The sequence below is a fragment of the Stenella coeruleoalba genome (genome assembly GCF_951394435.1).
Source record: "Stenella coeruleoalba genome assembly, chromosome: 5".
In the NCBI taxonomy this organism is placed as follows: domain Eukaryota; kingdom Metazoa; phylum Chordata; class Mammalia; order Artiodactyla; family Delphinidae; genus Stenella; species Stenella coeruleoalba.
The window spans coordinates 116,914,303-116,940,753 of NC_137150.1; the positions used below are offsets into that span (position 1 = coordinate 116,914,303).

At 34.0% G+C, this 26,451-nt stretch overlaps 1 protein-coding gene across 3 annotated transcripts in view; it reads left to right on the forward strand.

Moving 5' to 3' along the window:
* Positions 1–26,451, forward strand: part of USP25 (ubiquitin specific peptidase 25) — a 139,952-nt gene that overhangs the window by 73,637 nt on the left and 39,864 nt on the right. For 2 of the 3 annotated variants that reach the window (XM_079921351.1, XM_079921349.1), the window contains exons 9-17: positions 4,056–4,129; positions 8,194–8,342; positions 13,662–13,789; positions 14,137–14,232; positions 15,415–15,576; positions 16,195–16,421; positions 19,434–19,504; positions 20,564–20,792; positions 22,225–22,425. In XM_079921351.1, the coding sequence (XP_079777477.1) occupies positions 4,056–4,129; positions 8,194–8,342; positions 13,662–13,789; positions 14,137–14,232; positions 15,415–15,576; positions 16,195–16,421; positions 19,434–19,504; positions 20,564–20,792; positions 22,225–22,425 (1,337 nt within the window). Of the gene's footprint in view, positions 1–4,055; positions 4,133–8,193; positions 8,343–13,661; positions 13,790–14,136; positions 14,233–15,414; positions 15,577–16,194; positions 16,422–19,433; positions 19,505–20,563; positions 20,793–22,224; positions 22,426–26,451 lie in introns of all 3 variants that reach the window. The other variant, XM_079921350.1, reaches the window with a different exon arrangement.

Sequence of the window (26,451 nt, forward strand, 5' to 3'; positions counted from 1 at the left end):
CTCTTTTGTGTTGCAGAATTCCACCAGGGTTCTGTCCTGTCAGACCAGCAGACAGCCCATGTGTGGACTTGATCTATGATTGTCCACGCTGGCTCCTCTTTGGTAAAACTCACGTTCCTTGTACTTTTCCTTAGAGTTCCAACCCCCAAAATTTATTGAGCTTGTTTCCTCAGAATGTGAACAATATCTATATCCTCATCAATGATTACTGAGTCTCTTTGAAGTTCTCTCAGTAATTCTTTGAATGTTTTACCCTGAAATCCCTAGTTCCTCCTCAAATCTATCCAGATTTTCTATAAGCAGCTCATATAGTAACCTATCTGCAACACAACTCCCTGATTACTTTTTATCTCTAGCCTTAGAAGACTGCCACTTGACTGTTGCCTGAATCCTGGTTATTTCTGAAAGGATCATTCTTTTCTGATTTTGGAGATCTTTCCTTATTACTCATTTACTTTTGAAAAATTTCTTTGGGTCCCAGTGTCAACTTTTCTGATCTAGTAACTAACAAGTTCTCTCCCCGTTTCCTAAAACTGTTTTAAAAGAAGCTAGAACTTTCCCATTTCATCTAAAATTGTCTTATTTGAAATATGTCCTTCTCCTCATTCATTTCTCAGTAGTTTTGTTTTTTCTTTACTGTTTATGGAGCTAAAATTTTTTTTTTTTTTTGCGGTACGTGGGCCTCTCACCGTTGTGGCCTCTCCCGCCGCGGAGCACAGGCCCCGGACGCACATGCTCAGCGGCCATGGCTCACGGGCCTGGCCGCTCCGCGGCATGTGGGATCCTCCCGGACCGGGGCACGAACCCATGTCCCCTGCATCGGCAGGCGGACTCTCAACCACTGCGCCACCAGGGAAGCCCCAAGCTAAAACTTTTTGAACCACTATGCTCTGCCTATCTAGAACAGAGCTTTCCAGTTGTTGTGCCATGGTAAGCCAGATTATAGGTATGTGGAGGTATTGATCCTGTTTCTGTGATCATGAGAAAACATGTGGTTTTATTCCAGAGTTCTCTGCATATATTATCTGTGTGCCAGTGACATTAAAAAGATTGGGAAGCACTGAGTAGGTTACTCTATCAGTTGCCCTAGATCTCTGAACTCTTTCTGTGTTGACCTAATTCCCAAGGCTAAAGTGTCCCTGATACAGGTTTTCTTTAGTGATTTCTTTTGCCCTTTGCTATTTGTGTCAATCTAGCTTTTCTTCATGCAGGTGGTGGGTATATCATTTTTGTTATATCAATAGAAGTCTCACGTCTTTTAAATTGCTCTTCACTTGGGTTCCTTACATTTCTGTTGATAACCACAGTGTTAGTCCCTGATGTTCAAAGCTTAAATGCACAGTAAAGAGTAGGACCTCTGAGAGGTTGCAAAGAAGGACAGGGTAAACAATTTCTAGAAGATTGGTCTGTCTGACTCCTTAGGGAAGGTCAGTGTGCATACCACAAGTCAGTGGAGAGCAGACCAAAATTCAGATACGAAGATTTGGAAAGAGAATTCAGAATTAGTCGAGCAGCTCTTACCCAGTTTCTTCGGCCAAAGTCACCAACCTGGTATGTCACTGCTCTTTCTATGCAGTATGTATGTGACAGTAAGGAGAGAAACCAGGAATGTTGCTTTTCTACATGGAAATATGACCTGTGGAAATGGATATACTAATATTTATGTCTAAAGATTCATAGACATTTACATTAAGAGAGACAATCTTTGGATTCTTCCTCTCCCCCATATCAGTCTCAAGTCACAGTGTAAAAAATAAGGTGTGAAATAAACTGTTTTCATACAGTTAAAATGCCCAGAGATTAAGTATGCATAGTGGGAGGATTCATAGGTTTTAGAGGCAGACTTGAGTTTGCTTTTCAGTTTGAGCACTTACTAGTTGTGTGAATTTGGGCAAGTGACTTAGCGTAGTCTACAGTTTTATTACCAGTGCAATAGAGGTAAGAGTGCCACCTGCTGCCATTTAGGGTGGGCTAGATAATCCTGTGGCAACATCCCCCAAACTTCAGAGGTTTATGTCATAGCCTTAGCTATGCCCAATGAGTGTGAGCAACGGGCTCTGCACATCCATTGACAGGGCCTTACACTGACAGAGGCTTCATCTCATCACAGGATTCTGGGATCACCACATCAGTGGAAAGTATATTGGCTCTCAAAGTTACAGCCCAGAAATGGCACACATTACTTCCACTCACATTTTGTTGTGCAGAGCAAGTCATGTGGTTTACTTAACTTCAAAGTTAATGGGAACACCTCATACCCATTAGGATGGCTGCTATCAAAAAACAAAAACCAAAAAAACCCTCACCAAACCAAAACCAAAACAAAACAGAAAATAACATGTGTTGATGAAGATGTGAAAAAACTGAAACTTTTGTGCACTGTTGATGGGAATGTAAAACGGTGCAGCTGCTGTGGAAAACATGGTGGTTCCTCAAAAAATTAATACTAATATAATTATTTGATGGAGGGAATCCTTTCACAGTGTATACATATGTCAGATCTTCACATTGTACTTTAAATACCTTACAGTTTTGTTGGTCAATTGTATCTATAAAGATGAAAAAAACAAGAATTAACCACATGATCCAGCAATTCTACTGCTGAATTTATATCCAAAAGAATTGATAGCAGGGTGAAAGCAACTGATGTGTCCATGGATGAATGGAAATACAAATGTGTTATACACATACAATGGAATATCCTTAACAAGTAAGGAAACTCTGATACATCCTACAACATGGATGAACCTTGAAGACATGATGCTAAGTGAAATTAGCCAGTCACAAAAAGACAAACACTGTATGTCACTTATATGATGTGTCAATAGTTGTCAAACTCAAAGGAACAGAAAGTTAGGATGGTGGTTGCCAGGGCCTGGTGGGAGGGAGGAATGTGGAGTTGTTTAATCAGTTTCTCAAGATGAAAAATAGTTCTGGAAGTTGGTTGTACAACAGTGTGAATATACTTAACACTGCCAAACTGTAAACTTAAAAATGGTTAAGATGGTAAATTTTATATTGTGTGTATTTTATCACAGTTCAGATTTTTTTCAAATTTCAATAAAAAGTAAATGGGAAAGTGCTTCTTACTATGTACCTAAAAGTAGAGGGACAGAAATCTCTTTGAATAGCACTGATGACCACCACACTACCTCATAGGATTGTTCCAGAGATTAAGTGAAGTACTTCCCACCAATTATTTTATGGTTTAAATGAGGGTGAATGTAACACATATATCAAGAGACAGATAGTGTCCTTCTCTCTTTTTTAAAATAAATCAGTTTTACTAATTTAAACACAAAATTTATGAAGAAAAAGTCTCTCTGCAGTTGTGGACACAACATACTTTTATATAGCAAGGCCAAAATAAACTTTGTGTTTTTAGACCACACGGTACAAAGCGTTAAAAAAAAGTTTAAAATTGTCAGTTTCTATTTGCTTCAAGCAAAAAAGAAAAACAACAAATTTATATGTTAAAGAATTTGGAAAATTCACAGATGACTAATTTTACCAGCAACATGAAACTTTATGGAGTTTCTCTTTAGCTACCTGGGTTGAAGCTGGTGTTTTTCTCCTTCACTGCTGATGGCTATTGTTCATTCTTCTGGGTAAATGTGGGAAATGACTTATTGAAATTTTATAGAAATTTATTTTGATTAAAAGTGGCTTTCCCTCCTTCCCAGCAAGTCCAGATAAGCATGTATTGTACAGACTAAAAGTTCAAGGTCGAAATGATAATGGAAGGATCAGGCACTTCCTGAATACAGACTCTACTTAGGTCTTCTTATAAGAGGTCCCACATAGTAATTCATTTTAACCCTTACAACAACCTTGTGAGTTCCATTACTATTACTATCCTCAGTTGACAGGTGAAGAAACGGAAAATAAATTTAAGTACCTTGGCCCAACACTAAGTCGCAGCGCCAAACACATGATAACCACATAAATGTTATTGTCTTGGCATATATTATTGTTCTTTTAATGTTTTCTCTATTATTTACAGTTCTAAAAATTAAGAATTATAACCACATTTATATTTTTAATGTGATTTTTAGGGATGAAGAGAAGCCAAAGAACCCCATGGTAGAGTTGTTCTATGGAAGATTCCTAGCCGTGGGAGTGCTTGAAGGTATAGTTACACATGTTTACTTTTTTATTACAATTGAGATATTATTAGCTTTTAGCTCCTTTGTCATGATAGTGACTTTATTTGTGGAATGGTTTTTAATTTTAATTTGACTTTCTCTGTCTAGTAGTTTCTGCTGCATTGCTACTGCTAATCATTTATATAAAAAGCAAAGAATTGAGTGCCTGTAAAGGAAAGTACAGAGTATATTGTCATATGCTACTTGGTACTTAGTTAATGTTGTCCTGATGTTCTTTGCCTGGGACAGGTTCTGTGATACTGTGAATTGTTAGGATACAGGGATTAATGGGGCAATTGGTGGATCTTTTAAAAATAATATTGGAGTTTAATACTGGGCTTGGTATGATGTATGATGGTCACTGTTTTTGAGAGTTTCAAGTCTATGCATGTTGAAAGCTGTACTTAGCAATTTAGCATAGTCAGGGTATTGCAGGGTTTCCATTTTGGGGGTGATTATAAAATTCTTCAGAATATAGTTTTCAAGAAAGAGTTGTACTCTGTCTACTGAAAAATCAGTTGAGTGATACTATTCCTGTTATGTAAAATCCAGGCCTCACCAGTTACTCTTTGGTTTTCCTAACAAGGGCAGGGAACTGACTCATAATATATACTTCAAGTAATAATATTACTAAGTCCCAAAGCATACATTTTTGAAAAATTGTTATTCCCAAATGACCCTATACATCAACTTTTGAAAGTTCACCCAAATCACCCAGAGTATAAAATTTGGGAAATTAATTTTTCTTCAGGATCTTAAGTGATGGAGTCCCATGAAGTTTTGTTTGAATGTACTTTTATATTTGAGATTTGGAAAAAGGGAGACACTAACTCAGGATTTAATCAGACATCCTAAAGGTTATATTGAGGTGTTAGTACATTTTGTTTGCCTCAAATGCTAAATATTCATTATATAAATAGTGGAATATTTTATATAGTGCATTGTATTCCAATTTGGGATGTCCACACTATCATACCAGTTTTTATCTGAAGTAGAACACTGTATATAGCAGAAGAGGAGCTCTAATCAGGTTGTGACTGGGCACTATTTGTAATACTTCTCATGAGCACTTCTACCTATATTATCTGGATTCTTAAAAGTGATTATTAAAATTTCTCAGTCAGTGAAGTCTTTGTACTTGGTTTTGGTGAGTTGTTTAAAGGCTACTGTGCTGCATAAATGTGCTTTTAATACATTTCCAAGTGAACTATGTGTTTGCTTTGTTAACAATTTATTTTAGAACACTTTATTATTTTTACATATATTCTTCTTAATGCCTTTTTTTAGACTAGTGACTCTCAATTAGGGGTGATTTTCAGTTTGTTTACTAAAGTACTCTATTGCAAAACTTCTTCAACTCTTCTAGAATTTCTAGGCCATTGACCCCTCCATTCTGTTCTTCTCAGTCTTTGCTTTACTTCCTTCCTTGTCCATTATGATCATCCTTATACATTTCTAAAACTCTTCCCCTCATTCCCTTCTGGCACCACCTCTCTGGCTAGTCTCTGACCCTCATGGAACTATTATTCCTCTTCTCTCTGCATGTACTGAGAAGCTGACCATTGCTAGGAGAAAGTCACGCAAATGAGCTAACTGTAATGGATCATAAAGTTGTAGTGACTCTAAGCTTTACTCGTCCCAAGCCTGTAATCCTACCTGGCAGTCATCTTTGTTTTGTTTAATCACTGTCTTCTTTCCCATTTTCTGCAATAACTATTTCCAGTTTTTCTACCTCTAATCTAATTTCTTTGTGTCTTCATTTTCTGAGAAAGATCTTAACTCAGATTTCATGGATTTACCATGAAGTTAATGAAGCCTAACTATGGGTCCTCGCTAAGGCTCTGAATCTAATTTTTTACTTATAACTTTTTTATCATAGTTCTTAAAAGTGAGTTCCTCATATATATGAGCTTCAGGCTTCCCAACTTGGATCCATTCCAACCTCTACCACATTCTTTTATTTGTCCCTCCAGGTAATAGAGGAATTATTTAGTCTAATATCAATGGCTATTCATTACATGTGCTCAGAATCTCATCCTTTCATGTTTTCACTCAGGCCTTATGCTGTCCATTATCTCGCTTTTTTTCTGTATCTTTAGCTTCTTCCTTTCACTGTGTCTTTCTCGTCAATATTTAGACATGCTCTGGTGTTTCACATCTTTAAAATTAAAAAAAAAATCTCCCTTCACATGCTCTTTTTCAGTCAGTCTTATTCAGAAATAAGCTCCTTTAAAGTGAGGAGTTTGTTTTCACCTGCTATCTCTCCAATTATTCTACCTGTCCCACTTTCATTTTCTGTCCCCAGACCTCTTCTCAAAGGGGCTTTTTAAGGTTATTGATTTCTTACATGTGTGTTAGTCCATCGAATCCCTCTCAGTTCTTATTGAATTCTTATCAACTATTAATGCTGTTGACTCCACTCTCTCCTTCTCCCCCTTTTCCCCACTCTTTCCTTAAAAACACTTCTCTGGCTTCTATCACACCATATTATCTTGGCTTTCTCATGCCTCTGTGGGTACTTCTTATGAGTTATATTTATAGTTCTTCCTGTATCTAAAGGTAGGAGATCCTTGGGAATCAGCTTAGGTCCTCTTCCTCTTCCTGTCAGATAATTCCTTGGGCAGTCTCATTCACTTCCTTGATTTCCTGCTATCAATAAGCTAGCAGTTCTCCAATTTATAGCTTCACACCAGTCTTAGTTACAGACTTATGTATGTCCACCTCTTTTCAACTTGAAATCTTATGGGCCATTCGAAACCAATGATTTTCCCTGCTGCCTTAAAACAAAAGTAAAAAAAAAAAAAAAATCCTCTACTCTTCCTTCACTGGTGCCCCTTTCAGTACATAAAAATCAATTCAGTTGTTCATGCTAAAAATCTGAGTATCATTCTTGATACCTTGCTTTCTCTTCTGTTCCCCATCCTGCCTATGAGCCATTCAGTCAAGTCCTATCGGTGCTCCCTTTTGTGTATATTTATAAATGTGTGTATGTCATTTCATCTGTTTTTATACACTTTTACTAACACCCTATTCAATGCTACCTTTATTTTTAGATAGATTCTATAATAGTCTCCTGACAGTCTATCACTCACTTAACACAGAAACCATAAGGATGTTTCAGAGATATAAATCTGAGCCTCTTATTCCTAGATTTAATTATTCAGTAACTTTCCATTATATTCAGAATATACTGGAAAAAAATTCTCAACAAGGGCTACTAGACTTCGTTAAGAATTTGATTTTGATCCCTCACCTAACTCTTCATTGTCATCTCCGTCTTGCTCCCTTAAGCTATACTTTCCTTCCCTTAATTCGTTAAAACATGCCAAGTTCTTTGCAGCCTGAAAGTCTTTGCGTGTGCTGTTGCTTGGCCAAGAATACTCTGGCTCCCCGACGTTCTGGCCTGGCCAACTCCCATTCACCTTTACAGTCTCAGCATAAATGTCATTTTGCTATGGAAGTTTTCCCTGCTTCACCCTCCAGCCCTAAAGACTAGGTTTGTTCCCCGTTTTTATACCTCTCACAGCACTCTGTCTCACCACCCCTTTTATAATATCTGTAATTATAAACAATTGTTTGTTCATAATTATATGTACAATTAATGTGTATAATGTCTTTTTCCAGAAGAAGATAGGAGTTTCCTCGGCTCAGAGACCATATCTCTTTTGTGCACTGCTATATATATTCTCAATGTTAGCACACTCTCTTACCCTTAGAAGGTACTTTTTTAAAGAATAAACATATATATATATATATATATATATATATAAAAATATGTATGTTTATATACATATATACATAATATGTACTTACATATGCATGTATATAATTACATACACACATAGGGGTGTGTAATATCTATAGCATAGCTGGATGTGAATATACATATGTACAGGTACAAACCAATAGGAAAATTATACCAACTACTACTGTCTGGAGCATAAACAGTTATAGTTTTCAGGTTCAGGAGATAATTACTATATACATCTATTTACTTTTAGTAGCTAAAAGGCCATATTGAGGAATATTAATTTCCCCCCTCTTATAGGTAAAAAATTTGAAAATACTGAAATGTTTGGTCAGTACCCACTTCAGGTCAATGGATTCAAAGATCTACATGAGTGCCTAGAAGCTGCCATGATTGAAGGAGAAATTGAGTCTTTACATTCGGAAAATTCAGGAAAGTCCGGCCAAGAGGTGAGTTTAGCATCTTTATTCCCCTTTCCTTCAGGTCTTTCTTAAAATGTTGTGAAGTGCAATTTAAAGCTCTAAGGATATAGCTACTAATAATTGAGAGAATACTCAGAAAATGTATTTGGATTTAATTATGATAATTTATGCATATTTGGGAAACCTGCAGAGTCAATATACTCTATAATCTAAGTTAAATTTTCATTTAAAATTTTTCTCAAAATTTGATGTTAAAATCCTCCTTTAGGACACTGTTCAGTCTTTTAAGACTTTTCAGTCATGGTGCTGGCCATTACAGCATGCTAGTCCTGGAAGTAAGGAAGAAAAACACTGATGTTAGAGTGGAATTTTATATAGACATATGTTACTTACCTCAAATATTGTTGGAATATGTCCACACCCAAGTAGGCAACACCACACTCCTTTTCTTGTAAAATTACTGTGTGATTGCCTGAAGCGCAGATGAAAAAACTTGCTTTCTCAAGAAAGAAAGAATTAAAAAAATATATTACAAACCTATTTATCTGTCTCCACTGGTCTCTGTCTAATAACCTATCTCCATCTCTCAATTCATCTCTCTAGCTCCATCTGTATATCCTTCCATCCATATATTCTTCTAGAATAATAGAGTAAAAGATAAAGGACAGATTATGTGCGCCAAAATCAGTCATCATTAAGCAATTGCTGATAGCTGTCTAGATGTAAACTCCGTGCATGAGGGTGGGGGTCTTCATCTGTGCCATTCACTACTGTATCCGTAGGGCAGTGTGGTGACTGCAGATAAAATTACATAATACATATTGACTGACTGAATGAAATGTCTCAGTCATATTAAAAAAGTTGCCAAGGTCTTTATTCTGAATAGGTACTTAATAAATATTAAGTGATGGCATCTCTGTTTATCTAAAAAGGGACTAGGTTCTTGTATTTTTCAGAATAAATTGCTTTTATTTGAGTTGTATGCTTTTTTAAAAAGATAATTCTATCACCATCCTCATTTCCTTTTCTTCCCTCACTCAAACAAAAAAGGAAATAAATAATATTTACTATGTTTTGGCTGTTTTTTTGAGAGAGAGAAAATATTTGAAAAGTTTTTCTCTCTACATCATAGAGCATCTATTTCAGTGATTCTCAACAGATATCTACACCTCACTTCAAAGCTATCGAATCAGAATCTAGGGTAGGGGTATGGTATATGGCCACCAGAGCTCCACAGATGACTCTGATATAGACCTTTAATTAAGAATACTTAAATTAAGCATATTTATTTTATTGATTGGGAAACAAATCTGTAAAGATTGGGACTTTCCAAGGATCCCAAAATGGAACAGGTTTGCAGAGCCCCATGAAGTGCAATCTGTTTCCTATTAAACAAAAGAATGATGGGTTTGGGCAGGGAAAAAAGGGATGGCATTTTCCTCACATTGTCAAAGTAGCTTATAAATGAAACACACTATGGTTTATTGGTAAATAATTTAATAATTGGTAAATAATCTTTCTCACATATTCCTAGCTTTTAAAAATGTTTTTCTTACATTGACTCTGATTGTCATTATTTATTTTTTAAAAAATCTAGTTTGTCCTCTGTCTTTGGCTTCATACTCTGAATGCCCTATACCACAATATATAATTTCTGCCTAGGTTTTCCCATCTAACCTAAGATACACAGTGGTTTGTTGTCATCTCTGAATTCAGTTTCTAAGCAGTCTCAATAATAGCAAATTTGATTACCTGTGATTCCTAGTACCAGTTGCCTAGATTTGCTGAACACAGTAGTTTCAATAATAATTCAGCCTGGTTTAAGTGACTCTCACCGACTAGAGCAGAATATGTTAAAAGTGTTTAGTAGCACCCTTAAATTATAGTCTTATTATGTGCTTCAGGAAAGCTATTTTGTTTCTCTATAAAGACCAATGAGTAGCATTTTAGGCTTGTTTCTAAACAAAATTGGCATAATCCCCGATGTTAATACCTTTTATCTCTTACACTATTATTTAATAAAAATTATTGATTTTACTTTGATACAGAAAACATCTGTTTTTTTTTTTTTTTTTCTGAAATAGCTGGGGCCAACTAATATAGGAAGATCTCTAGTCTCCAGAATTGCTTATGTTAAAACATCCAGTGGGCTGTAAGAGTTTACATTTCTGTAATGACTACCAAGAGGCAACTGAATAAATTAAAAATGATTATATGTAAGATATTTTTCTAAATCATAAATTTTAATTAAATGGTGTGCCAATTGTAAATGAGTTATACTCTCCAAGAAACCTGGAGCTATTTTTTGATTGCCTGTTGGAGAGAAAGAATTTCAAAGAGTAAACACCTCACTTCTGGTGTGGGTATTCACTACTAATAGTATGATGTACATCCTTTTAGACGATTGCTATGCACATATAAATATTGTATTTGTCTGTTCATACTGTCCTGAAACTTGCATTTTTTTACTTAGCAGTATATTGTGAGCATCCTTCCATGTCAGTATATAGCTTTACATCATTCTATTTAGAACCTGCATAGTATCACTGTAGCCCGTATTTATAAAATTAAATTGTTGTAATTCTTCTGTGAGACAGTAGTTGGACAAAGAATTATTTCAAAGAATGTCTTCCTGTAAATACCCTTGAGCACTTAGGAATGAAGGATAGTTAGAAGTGGAATCTTTAGGTCACAGGGCATACTCATTTAAAAATGTAAGTACTGCCAAATTTCCCTTCACAAAGTTGTACCAAGTTATAATCAAAGTGCTGAGAGAAATTTTACAGAGCTTTAATTAAAAAACTAAGTTATAGAAATAATACCTATGTGTACTATATTAGATATATGGAGATATTATATAGGAAATATATAGGGCAAAGGAGTGAAGGCAATTAAATGACTGAAACTAATTTTTGAATTGGAATTGCAAGTTTTCTCTTCTCGTGCTTAGTTTATATCCTAGCTTTGTTTGGTGTTCTGTGGGGAATTTGCAATGATAGGTCTGTTTTTTCTTGTTCCTCCCCCGCCACCCCCCATATTCATGTAATCTTCCAAAAGCAAGGTAGTTAAAACATATTAATAGAAAAATCAGCTATTTACTCATAAAAATGGCCACATTCTCTCTAGAAAATATTTTAACAGGTCAGATTTATATTTACAGTAAATTCAGGAGTACTGCTGTTGCCATTGCTGATTATCTAAGTTCTTTTTTCATTAACTGCAGAAATCTATTACCCCTGTCAGTTCATTTTATAATGTAGTAATAATAATAGTAATCATAATGATATGTGTTTTGAGATATGGAGAATATAAGCATCATTTTTACCTTTAATGACCTATGTCTCACAGCGTGGCATACTGGTTAGATTAGGGATAAAGTATAGAGTTTTACTGAATGGAAAAATATTTTGAAAGAAAAAAGTCTCATTGGTTTATATTATTTGAAATTCTACTTATGTACTGCTGTACTTATGATCTAAAAATCACAGAGCTAGACATACCCATAGTATTTTTGTAAATGAATTTAGGGAATGGTGTGGCTATCTCTCGTCCTGATCAGCATGATAATGAAAAAGTGAAATCCTTCCACTCCTGTAGTAGGAAAAAACTGTCCCTGCTGTTGGAGGAAACAGATCCATACAGAGACATATTACATAATATATTATGAACATTCTTTCATATGATATGGAACCTATTTCCTGGACTATTTATGGTTTACAGAGAAGCATACCACCAATTTGGGTCATTTCATTTCTGCTGGCCATTGTAGGTTCCCGTGAATTAAAGTATGTTAACTATTTAAAGTTAATACTTAGATTTAATTTTAAATAGTAACATTTAAAGCATTGCAAAAAAATGAAGGTAATAGTACTTGAAATCTACTTGTTTGAGTATTATAAAATGGAATAGAGAATATCATCCTAAGGCATCAGACGTTTTCCTTGTGATATGTGTGGGGTATATTTTAATTCTTAATAGTAATTTTAGGTGTGGATTAAAGCTTAACTAAAAAAAATTCTTTCCAGTGCCATGGGAGAACAAAGCAAATAAGCAAACTTTGCTCAAGAAATTTTAAAACTTAAGAGATGTTTCTAATATTAGATCTTCCATAACTTTCCCTAGTCAGTTTCAGGTAATATCCATAAAGCAAATTCCTTAAACTTCAACTTTTAGTAAAAGGTAAACCAAATCCAACTCAGGAAATCTCAATTCAGGTAATCATTAGCATTTTGGGAGGGAGAAATAGTTTTTAATAACCATTTATTTTTATTGATTTTATTTACAGAAAAGTAGCAACTTTCAAGATCATATTCAGTTTGCCACATGTGCAGTTTCTGCTTTTCTTTTTCTTGAATGTTTGAATTTAAATTAGCATACTCTTAACTTATTGACATTTATGTGGTGACATTTTGTGGCACTTGAAAATACCATACACAATATAGTATGCAAGTTTCTTTTTACAGAAGTACATTGCATGGCTTAAAATAAGCACTTCAGAAATACTTGTTACATTAATTTATACTTCTGTATTTGTTAATTCACAAGTTTTTTCCTTTTTCTTTCTCTTTAAATAAATAAGGTTTATGTAAAGCTTGAATCTGTTTATTGAAATAATTTTGAAGTTTTGTTGCATTTCACGCTTAACTGAACAGTTGCCAAAGTGTGTGGAGGAAGTGCCTCATAGCAGTGAGGCATTCAATTCTTTAAGCACTAGTCATTTTTTAAAATATTAAATGTAGTTATCATCAGTATAAACTGTGTTTCCTAGTGATAAATCTTTTTCTCAAATTTGTCAAAATTCCAGTGGGAACATTAAATTTAAAACAGGAAAGTATCAGTTTCTAGTTTTAGCATGAGAATTGTGATCATTTATGCTATAAAATATTTTTTTTCTTTAGTGTACTACCTCTTACATGTTACTTTGTCACAGGTGTTTGACCATGTGGTTGATTGTATTAAGTATATGTGCCATTCCTGGTAGTAATTGTGACATAATATTGAAGAAGCCAGAAAACTTGAGATACTAAGCCATGCTTTTATTCAGTGTCTTTCTCTTTGGGTTAGAAACTCTAATGTAAAGAATTAATCATTGAAGAAGGAGAGTCATTAGAAGATTTTTCTCTTTCCTGGTTGTGTGTTACCCCATTGGAATTTTCAAAAGGTGTGAAAAACTTTTAGGAGGAAGTTGAGTTTTAACTAAATTGCATACCCAATCAGTTATTTGTCATGTTAGCATTATTATGATGCATATAAAAATGCCACTGCTAACTAACATCCTGTGCCTAAAATTGCAATGGAGAAAACAAAAAGGTGATATTAAGGGGTTTTGTTACTGTTTTCTTTCAGCATTGGTTTACTGAACTACCACCTGTGTTAACGTTTGAATTGTCAAGATTTGAATTTAATCAGGCATTGGGAAGACCAGAAAAAATTCACAACAAATTGGAATTTCCTCAAGTTTTATATCTGGACAGGTATGGTTTGGTATACAGCATGACTTAGTTTTGAAACAGTTCAGTATCCAGTGAAGACTTATTGTGCTTAGAGAAAATTTTGCTTAATTTCCTTAAAATAATTTTTACTTTTTGCGTAACGTATCTAATACTATTTGTCAAGGAAAATGGAGTTCCCTTTTTATTTAGAAAAGGATAGTTACTGGGAATAATGTTATAAGGAAAACTACTAATTTGTATTGTCTGTATGATGTTTTATTATAAAATTTTGGATGAGTTGATCTTCTGTGATGATGGCTACACTTAATATTGTGTCTACTTCTGTATTTGCAAATACTGATAATTGCTGTATTTCCTTTTCCTATAAGATACATGCATAGAAACAGAGAAATAACAAGAATTAAGAGGGAAGAGATCAAGAGACTAAAAGATTACCTCACAGTATTACAACAGAGACTTGAAAGGTATTGAAACTTCAGTGAAATTATGAGCTAACTATAGGAAGTCATATTTTTAGTGACTGTCTAGAGCTTTAATTTAAAATTTGCTTTGAATGATTTGTGATTCTAGGAGTAAATAATCATTCTGGATTGATATTTTTCTTGAATAGTTTAGGCTTGAGTTTCGTTAGAGACTAAAATAATTCATAGTTGGCATTAGAAGATGATTTTATTGTTTAAAATTAAATATTCCTACCATAAAGAGGTAATACGCATGGTACTAAAAATAGATGTAAAGTTAAACTAGTCTATGATTGAGATTTCTTCTTGTCTGAGACTAAATATTACTCTTGAGATTTCCCTTAAAACTAACGGTAACTGAGTGTTTCTCCTTAACACAGAAGATATAAACTCAGATGCCTACGAGAGGCTCATGGAGGCTTTATAAAGAAGGGAAACAAGTCAAGCGTGAGCTGGTGGGCAAAGGGAGTCAGAGAGCACATCCCTGTGGAGAGAGGATGGCTGCTATCTGCACTAGTAGGCGGTGCCACGCGTGAACATCATCTTCCTATTGTCTGTAGCTTCGCATTGTTTCCAGAAGAAGCCAGAATCTAGAGTATGAAATATTCTGTAGTTGAGACAAAAGTCTACAGGCTGAAATGTGGTCTGAAAGATCCCAGTTTGCAACTTCTGATCTAATCTGTATTCCCTTGTTTTAGTATTAATTTGAAAGTTAATAGCCTAAAACTTTTTATACAAAATAATATGTTATTTTTCAATAGTTTTAATTCTTAAAAGGTATCAGTAATCATATTGAAAAATAGTCAGACATAAACGGTGGGAGGAAAATGTTAGTCACCATCTTGAGACCAGATAACAGATCTAAAAATAAAAGTCTCAGGAGATGGAAATGTCAGTTTTCATTTTACTGTTGGGTTACATCTTAGAGCAGCATCTAAAATTTATAACAGTGTATACACACATTCAGTCTTAATCGGCTTTGGTTTTGTGTTCCTTTGGAGAACATTTAATTTATTTCTTGAGTGTATATTTAGTTTTACCATCTTCATTTGAAAGCAAAATTAATTTCATTGTTGAGGAATATTTATTGAAGTGTTTTTATTATGTTTTATAACAATTATTGGAAAAAAAACCAAATGTGCTTTATACACAAATGAAAGCATTCATACATTTTATGGTTAACAGGTATTTAAGCTATGGTTCGGGTCCCAAACGATTCCCCTTGGTGGATGTTCTGCAGTATGCGTTGGAATTTGCCTCAAGTAAACCTGTTTGCACTTCTCCTGTTGATGATATTGATGCTAGTTCCCCATCTAGTGGTTCTGTACCATCACAGACATTACCAAGGTAAAAAGTTTTCTTGATAGAAGAGACAGCTGTGTTACTGTATTACGTAATAACATAATTGATGCCTTTAAAGACGGTTTTATAAAATGCATGTTGTGATTTATTTTAGTGAACTCTAAAAAGATGACATTCACTTAGAAGGTTGTATGCTTCTGGGGGCTTTCTTATTTCATTGTTTCAATGGATTTTATGGTTGTGGATTGAAATTTTCATCATACTTTTTTCCATTCAGAATTATACTTCAGGTTGTATGTTATATGTATCAACCTTTCATCCATGAAAATACTACTGTTAAATTAGAAAATTTTCTGTAATGTGAGCTGCTAAGTATTAGCAAGGGAAGGTTTTATAATTCTGGTATATGTAAGCTTTGTATAAATAAATATGATTAAGCCATTTCTACTATAAAGCCCCAATTTTATAGTAATGTAGTTCCATATATTAAGAATCTCATTAGGTTATTAGATTAATCCACATATTTCTGGGGGTTTTTTTAAGAAAACTTTTTCTTTTTGAAATTATAAGCCAATTTAATGCTGTTTGTTTGTCACATAATCATTGTCCAGAGCTTCAACTTCAAAAGTTTAATAATGAATATTCTGTACTTTAAAAATACAGCACAACAGACCAGCAGGGAGCTCCTTCTTCAGAACTGCCAAGCACATCACCCGCATCAATAGTTGCCATTTCGTCGAGATCAGTAATACACAAACCATTCACTCAGTCTCGGATACCTCCAGATTTGCCCATGCATCCAGCACCAAGGCACATAACAGAAGAGGAACTGTCTGTGCTAGAAAGCTGTTTACATCGCTGGAGGACAGAAATAGAAAATGACACCAGAGGTAAGAAGTTTCTCATAGCTACTCTACCTCAGATGGACATGATTAATGTTAGAATTGAGAAGGGAAGTCACCTATGGATTATGGGTTTCATGTGTAAATATTAATAAAGGTTTTTTTCCCCTACAAAGTGTTTTCTATAAGATAAACTAGTTTGGCTTCCTTTTTTATGATCTTAATATCAGGTTTAGAGAGACCAAAAGATTTTCCCTGTATTACTTAGCTAATTAATGACCTAACAGATGGTCTGATTTTCTGGTTTAGTGCTCTAAATTTATATCAAACTGGTATTCACAGGTACTCCATTGGTGAAACATCATACAGCATCAGATTTTGTACTTAATCAGTTATGTACCTCCCTTGATGTTTGTGCAGTGAGTTCAAATGATACAATATTTTCTTTAGGTTGAAGAATTAGAAATGTGAATTTTAATATTCAGTCTTCTCTAGTAGGTTTCCAAATATGATCTGTTAGCTCAGTGCCAGTCTATAACGAGTTTTAACTGGATGTAGTAAAATCAAAAAAATAAGGACAGTGCTCTGTGGTGTGTGTGTGTGTGTTAGTGTTAAGTTGCCATCTGTCCATGCTTAGAAGGAACTCTCCTTTATTCTGAAGTTATCTCCTTTACTTTTATCCTACTTTACTGTTGTTAAAATCTCCTTTTTCTTAAAATGAAGTGATATTAATATTTTATGGTAGTTTTATCATAATTTTTCTTGCATGTCAAAATATAATAACCTATTATTGCTCCCTAATTTTATCCTAATTTTATTGATCTATGAAAAAACATCTAGGAGTTACTCTTTTTATACCAAAAGGTTGGACTTGTACTAAACAATATCACTTGTTAGATTTTAAATGCCCAACTAGATGCTTTATAGACAATATGGAAATAAAGAGCAGTCTGTATTTAATAGGGAGTAAATAGGGTGTGGTGGTAACTAACAGCATTAGTAACTAAAGATTTTCCTTAGTATTTTTCATATATAAGGAAATTTTTTGTATTTGAAATCATTAGTAAACATTAATTAAGCACATAGTTTTTCCTGAATACTGTGCTAGGTGTTGGATAATTTTCTAGTGGACTTGGCAGATTGTGTTTGTTTTCATAAGATTACATTCAGAAGGCTGAAAGCTAAGAACTTTTGACACCAAGGTCGTAGCATTGAGGGAGGAAAGAAATGAATTTGGTATATTCTTTGATGTGGGTCATTGACAAGAGGGAAGGGGGGGGAGGATCAGGGATGATTCCCTTAGTTGTTCATAGTGATATGTATAACTACATAGATGGAATGCACTTTGGAAATGAGCAAACTGGTGGGGAGCAGGCCCTCACCTTGGGGGAGGAAGTAGGAATATGATGAGTCCACTTCTGGCCATTTTAAGTTAGAGGAACTTGAGAGACATGTCATAAGGTTTTGGACCTATAATACTATGCATCAGGTATTAAAGATTTTCCTTGGAATATTTGTTTTCTCTCTTTTATCCCTGATGATATTTGCTGTTAGCATTATTTTTTAAACTATTACGTAGTATTCCAGTATATGAATATGATATAATTTATTCAATTTCTATGTTGTTACTAACTACCAATAAAGCTGGCCTTCCGCATACATATTGCATACTTTGTGAGTTGAGTATATTAAAAATGCCATTTCTGATCCAAAGTGTATATACTTAACATTTTGACTATTTAAAAATTTCCCTTCCAAAACAATGAGGCAGTTTACATTCCCAATAATTTTGTGTGAGAGAACCTGTTTCCCAGTACTCTCCCTAGCTCTGGGCACTTTTTAATTTGTGGTAGTCTGATAGTTGAAATGAAAATGGTATTTCAGTGTCTTGATTTGCATTTCATTAATTATGAGTGAAATTCTATTTTTCTCTAAATTGGTGACCTTTGCCCATTTTTTATATTGAACTATTTGTCTTTCTCTTACTGCTTAATAGAAACTTTAATGTTATGGGTGTTAACCTGTTGCCTGTAGTGTATGCTGCAGATAATATTTTTCCAGTTTGTCATTTGATTTTCTTTATGTTAGCTTTTGTTTTCTTTCTATAATAATAGATTTTCTTAAATTGGGGGAGGGAGTCTTTTCATTTATGGTTACTGGATTTTCTCGCAAGCTGTAAAAGGCCTTTCCCTAGTCTAAAGTTCCTAATTTTCTTTTGTAGTCTTTGGTGTTTTTTTCCTGATTTAACAGCTTTTAACAGCTTCTGTTTAACAGCTTCATAGTATAGTGTGGTTATACTATAATTTAACCATTTCCCTATTGACAAATATTTAGGTTGTCTCCACTTTTTAAAAAACAATTATAGGCAATATAACTGTGAAACATCCCTACCTCTAAATAATTTTGTAGGATAGATTTCTACTGGAAGTAGAAATAATGAGTAATGGGAGTCTCATAACTTTATTTCAGTTGGTGATTAAAGTGGATTTTTATTCATTTACTTCTGTACATATACATATATGTATGTGTGTGTGTGTGATGTGTGGTGAAGTTATTTTATTTCACTCTAAAGGTTTTCGTATAGGTTATAGCTCCCCTTTTCAACTTATGTGCCCTAATTTCCTCTGGCTCCAAAGTTACATATTTTGACACAGGGGGAACTTCATCAAGATAAAGAACTTTATTCTTGATTTAGGGCAATAAAAGAATAAACTACAGGAAAAAAATAAAGTTTTTCCTGTTTTATACAAATATGTAGGGGGGGTTAGTTTTAATTTTCATTGGAAACTTCCTTTATAAATTTGAACAAAGTTCAGCTTTATTGGCTCTGCACATTTTTAAAATAAACCATATTTGTTTTCATTTTTCCTTTGTGCTATATCTTTTATAAAGAACTAAATTTCATTTTATACAAATTCTGAATAGTAAGTTTGAGAACAGTTTTAGAAACTTTTTCTTATTCCTCTAACATATTGGTAGGAAAACCCTTATTCCCTACCTTATAAGTCTCAGTAGAAACATACTTGATGTTAATCACTAAATGGCATCTTCTATCCTTAGATTTGCAGGAAAGCATATCTAGAATCCATCGAACAATTGAACTAATGTACTCTGACAAATCTATGATACAAGTAAGTTGAATTTTGAGCTAGTAAGCATTATCAAAATTATTTACATATTTTAATTTATCTTTATGTTATTTATCATAATTCTCATACTTTTTGTTATAAAATTGTTGAACTTTAAGATTTTTATATTAATATTTTCCTCATTCAGTTGTATTCTCATACTGTATTTATTAGCCTACCTTTTTATTCTTTTATAATAAAATTTATCAAAAATTTCTAAAAGGGCTTAGCATTTAAAAAAAAATTCTATGGGAAAATTACATGGTTGTTTAACGATATTAAGATTATGGGAGTGGGGCTTCCCTGGTGGCGCAGTGGTTATGAATCCACCTGCCAATGCAGGGGACACGGGTTCAAGCCCTGGGCCGGGAAGATCCTACATGCTGTGGAGCAACTAAGCCCATGCGCCACAACTGCTGAGCCTGCGCTCTAGAGTTCGTGAGCCACAACTACTGAAGCCCGCGCACCTAGAACCCGTGCTCTGCAACAAGAGAAGCCCGCGCACCACCATGAAGAGTAGTCCCCCACTCACCACAACTAGAGAAAGCCCGCGTGCAGCAACAAAGACCCCGCGCAGCCAAAAATAAATAAATAAACAAACAACTAACTAAATAAAAGATTATGGGAGAAGGTAAAGGGCTCAGTTACATTTTAACTTCTGAGGCTCATATAATGGCTTATTATATAAGCCATTTTGCTGAACTCATCCATCAATTTATAACTGTGAAGATTTAAACAAATGTGCTGTATATAAAAATGTTCATCATAAGTTCTTTATTCAAAAGAAATAAATAGATCAACAAATATACTTACAAAGTTTTGAAAATCATCTTATTTACATACCTGTCTGTTTTACATGTCTTTAGTTTGCTTATCCTCTCCGCCCCCTGCCTTCTTTTATTTCATAGTTTAATTTTTTCAAAACTTTAATTCCAGCCAATTTACTCTTGTTAAAAAACATATGCTCCTATGGGATCCTTCAGTCAGATGGTTTGTGGATTTCATGGGATGTGGTGTAATAGACTACATAACTACAGTTTAACTCTTCTTTTTCATATTTAGGTTCCTTATCGCTTACATGCTGTTTTAGTTCATGAAGGCCAAGCTAATGCCGGGCACTACTGGGCATACATTTTTGATCATCGGGAAAACAGGTGGATGAAGTACAATGATATTGCTGTAACAAAATCATCATGGGAAGAGCTAGTGAGGGACTCTTTTGGTGGTTATAGAAATGCCAGTGCATACTGTTTAATGTACATAAATGATAAGCCACAATTCTTAATACAAGGTAAGAATATGAAATATATAGGGTGGTATATATTTTTAAATAAGTAACCCTTTTATGTGACTCTGGTCTCTGGTGTGATTAGTTAAGTGTAGTTTACTAAAGAGTGTGATGAATATGATTAGGAAATGCTGCTGGGTTATTGTAGGTGAGAAAACTGGAATTGAAAAGTAATGTGACCAGGGCTGAAAACTGGAATATATTTTGTATTCAAAGTTAACTATTTAGTAACTATTATAAAATGTAAATCGGACTTTTTTCTCCTTGTTAAAATCCCTTTAATGACTATGTCACACATTGACTCATATTCAAGCTCCTTAACCTGACATAAAAAGCCTCCATTTTCTGGCCTCTAATTGTCTCTCCAGCTTCATTTATAACCATTGTCCATTTCAAACTTTATGTACTTCACTAATATTTGAACTTCTTTGGCTCACACCAAATCATTTCACACATTTATATCTATATGTTCTTATGTTTTCTGTTTTTATTTTTTGCCAGTAATGATCTTATTTCTTTCTTCTTTTGCCTAATTCTTTCTCATCTCTCAGGATTCAATTCAGATGTCATCTGCTCTGCCAGGTTTTCCTTGACCTGCCACAAAGTATCCCTCCTTGTGTTCTCATAGCATACCTCTATTGGGCACTTATTGTGTGTTGGAATTGTATGTTGACTTGTCTTTCGCACTTCACTCTGGTCTGCTCAAAGCCAGGGAGCATTTCATACTGTGTCTTAATCTTTTTATTTCTCATATTCTAATATAGGCTTTGCATATAAAAAGCACTTAATAAAGGTTTGTTGAGACTGATAAAAATAAACTTTCCTTTTTTATTTAACCATTTAGCAAAACTAGTTAGGCAGTTCATTTATGACTGAAAGCTAAAATTTATTTTGTGTGTGTGTGGTAGAGGTTGAGTAACGCTTTTAAGTACTACTTATGTGATGTTGAAAGAAATCTTGCTATATTGATTGATTAGTTTTCAAATTTCATATAAGTATATTGCTATACTTAACTGCTTCAGATGAAAAAGAATTTTAGTTCTATTTTGAGCTTTCGAGGTTATGAGTTATTTCTTCTCATTTTGTGGTTTTACTTCGTGAATAATCAAACGTCTGGTATTTTATAATAGAAAAAGTAGCACTATGTCAGTGTTTGAAAAGTAGCAAACAATTTTGGCCTTATGTCTTGTTCCATTTTTTTACTCTTCAGCCTAAAAGTAAAAGCTGAGAACATTACCTATAATGGATTATCAAATATTTGCATCATTGTTTTTCTGAGCATTTGTTTGGGTTTTCTTTTAATATATAGGTAATATTGATTCGCCAAGTGGTAATAATTTGTACTTTAAATACATTTGAAACACCTTCTATTTTGAGCTTTGCATTTTTCCTTTAATCCTTAATTTTATAATAGTTTTTGAAATATGATTTGCAGAGGAGTTTAATAAAGAAACTGGGCAGGCCCTTGTTGGAATAGAAACACTACCACCAGACTTAAGAGATTTTGTTGAGGAAGACAACCAGCGATTTGAGAAAGAACTAGAAGAATGGGATGCACAGCTTGCCCAGAAAGCTTTGCAGGAAAAACTTTTAGCATCTCAGAAATTGAGAGAGTCAGAGTCTTCTGTGACAACAGGTTAGTCCGCTTTTATTGCATTTTATTATCAATATCATGTTTATTATTGATATTTTATTATAAAAATAAGATATGCTCATTGAAAAAGCAAAAACAACATAAAACTTTAGTTATCCTAAAATATGAAGACTCCAGTAAAAATCATCTGAAATTCCATCACTGAGATAATAAAAGGCAACAATTTAGTTTACTCCTTTGCCAGATAACACTGTATGTACATATATATCATTTTCAAGTTAAATGAGATGATTCTGCTAACTCTCCCTCTACCTATTCTGCCTACTTTGATTGACTTTTTTTGGCAAGATGCTTAGAAAAACTGTGAAACCGCAGGTAACCCAAGCCAATTCACTAAAGCTATCAAAGGAATGAACTCTAATAATTTCATATTTGAGCAAAATAACACTACTGGTAGATAGTATTAATTCATATAGAGTATTTATTTGATTTTTTTTTCAGAATTCTTAAAGTTAAAAACAAAATTAGCAGGAACTAAATATTTAATATATTCCAAGCAAAAATCTGTATAGATCTGTAAAACAAATGAGAAGATAAGTATATAAAAATATAAATGTTAAACATTCTACAATTATTAGGTGATAAAATCAATAAAATATTAAGAATAACACTGTACAAAAGTATCTTCTAGCAAAGCTGAAAATACAATGTCTAATGATTTTTTTTAAGATTAATTTCATCACTAAGTTGTCAAAATATTTTAGGATGACATTTTGTACTGTAGGAAAGGTCCTCTTTCTGTTTAGTGGTTGGGGAAATGAGAAGAGATAAATTAAACAGATATTTTCCTTAACCCCATTTGTCTCTTTCTCTTTTTTTTTTTTTAAATAACTCTGAGTGGATCATTTTGAATCACCCTTTTTTGGTAAGATCTGTGTGTTTTGTTTTTATTTTTGAAGAAAGCATTTTAGGTGTTTGTTTAATTTCATCTTTTATAGACAGATTCCCATGCAGCTTTACCTAGGTAGTTTTCAGCATTATCATCTGAACTTTAGAAGGAATTATTCTTTCAGTGAGAGATTTGTAATACCACAATATGGTATGGTGACTGATGTAGGCATGCACAGATCTTTCCAGACTTGGAACTTGTTCTAATATAAATTGAATAGTTGAGTCCTTGATCTTGATTTTAGGTGACATCGATTCAGAATTTTTAAAAGACCAAGATAATGGTATTATACCAACAAAGATACCAACATATTGTTACAGAAATGCAGTACAGTATATCTGAATACCACCATTGTAGTCTCTGGTGAGCTCTACCAGACGAGGACTGTACTTTCTTCCTGTACATCAAGGGCCACTGTGTAGAACAGGTGAAACTCTATAGTTTCACAACAGTGCAGTTTCATTATAGTAACTTTGTCCATATTAGTAGGAAGTAAAATAGCTCAGTAGATATCAAGAGGTTTCTGAGTTCAAATCACAGTGTAGTAACTATGTTACAGTTCCTTTCATTTTTGAGTCAGTTCCATCTCTTTGTGATTTCATCCCTTGTCTTCTGTACATATCCTTTCCAAATTACTCCCTAGAACTTGCCCCAAGATGGAGCTACTCTGTTATTCTTTGCTTAACTTTTAAGTGCTCCAGTTGCACATGGCTCTTCTTATCTTATTAGTGGGAGGACAGGGCTGCACAATTGGCGTGATAGTGGCACCTAAGCACTCAGATGAAGGTGAGTGCTCCAGTCATTGGTTAAGCTCCAACCCTATTATTCCTGGCTCAGTTATATTTTGTAACATCAAAATATTAAATTCTATACAGTCTCTTTTCCATCTTTTCTGTTTCTCACAAGACTATCTAAATTTACAGACTTGACACATTTTATTTTTACTAAATCAGACTAATACATATTCCCCACTAATATTCCTGTCTGACAGGACTAGCCAACTTTTCCCCATTATTTACATTTGTCATCTTATATTCCCTCGCTATGAAAAGGCCACATGTGTGTATGCTCCACACCCTTTTTATCCTGGTCAATACTTCCTATTGTACACTTTATATGGTGTTTCGTAAGTTTTAAAAAATTCAGCAGTAGGTATTGGGCATATATGTTCATGTCCCTCTTTAGTATTTTAAAAAAAAAAAATTGAAGAGAAGTACAGATGTATTTCTGAAAGGAGCCAGAATAACTAAAAAATAAAGAGATGGAAAGGTCAATTCATATGTAATTACTATGATAGTTATCTTCCAGACTGGGTTTTTAGAAAGCAGTGACAATACTGCCTCAGTAGAAAACATTGTGTCCTGTATAGGATTGCTAGAAATATGCATTTTGAGTTAGTAGAAATAGAATGTTCTAAATCTATAAATTTGGGGGTGAGATTATTGTTTAAAAGATTGGTTTCTATTACTGTATTGTCTTACATATCATATTAAGAAATCCATCTTCTGTTACAGGGGAATTTAACATACCACAGTTGAATAAGGGAATCTATTATAGTGTTCATTGGAATCACTTAACATCCTATCATAAGTAGAGAAATTTTACTTTAATGCCTATGCCATCTTTTTCCTGTTTCTCCTCACAGTTTTCAAAGTAATTTGTTTAATTTGGTATAATACTTTCAGACTATCAAAGAGAACCTGTGTTTAAATCTCTCAGGTGTGCACTAGGATTATGAGTGACTAGTGGAAGTAATACAAGGAAATCCTGTTTATAAAATCCATCAGTGATTTTTTTTCTCTCCCTGCAAATCTTTTCAGTAAAGCTGTAACCTAAGAACCATTAAAATCCAATTTCTTAAGGGTGATATTCCAAATAAGAATATTAATTTATATAGTATTAATTAAATGAGTATTTGTTCCTCTTCTTTAACAGGTGACGAAGAAATCCATAGGCATCACTTCTCCCACACAATTCATTGTCTTACTGAAACTAAATAATAAATGATAGAAAAGTATTCTTTAGTCCATCTCACACTACCTCCCTAACCTGCCTAGTGCAAAAGAAAACTTACCTTAACACTTATGTTTAGAGATTTAGCCAACGGTTCTTTACCACGGTATATATCGATACATCAGAATTACCTGGGGGACTTTTTCTGAGTATAAACAGGACATACCACCTAAGATTTACTGGGCTCAGAATCAGTGGAGGAAGGGTCCAGAATATAAAAAGATGTTCAGATAATTCTGAGGTGTACCTGTGGTTAAGCAGCATGGCTCTAGGCTGTATGTATAAAACAAATTATTCTGAAGGAGAGAGAGCTTTGCCTGTTTTGCTTGTGTTACCCATATCTTACTCAAAAACTATTTGAAGTCCTTACAATATATATAACATACTCAGATTTTAAAAACAGAAAGAAAGGAGCTGAAACCAAAAAATGACCTCATTTTTGACAAAAATAAGCTGATATTCCAGGAAAGTACAGCTGGTTCCTGAGAGTCAGACCTGGTAGAATGAACAATATCCTCAATATTTTCAAGTTCCTTTAAAACAGGGACCAGGTGATGTTCTTATTTAAATCTCCAGAATCTAGCATAATAAATGACAAATGGTTGATGCCCCTTGAATATTTTCTGATTTGATTTCATTCCCTATGGAAATTGCAATAATGAGTCTCCTAGGGGTGATCCTCAGTGTATGGGAATGCAACCGTTTAAAAAGGAATGTAAAATTACACTTAAAAAGGAGTGTAAAATAGATAGCTAGAGGGAAGCTGCTGCATAGCACTGGGAGATCAGCTTGGTGCTTTGTGACCACCTAGAGGCGTGGGATTGGGAGGGAGGCTTAAGAGGGAGGGGATATGGGGATAATATGTATGCGTATAGCTGATTCACTTTGTTGTACAGCAGAAACTAACACAACATTGTAAAGCAGTTATACTCCAGTAAAGATGTATATGTAAAAAAAAAAAAAGGATAGCCAAAATAACTATACATTAGGGAAGAAGGCTAAAAGTATGTTGTGCAGATATAGCTCTATCCTGGATAATTTTTAGGTTTAACTTTGGTTCCTAAGCCTGTACTCCCCACATTGCTGAGAATTCTGTTTGTGGTGCC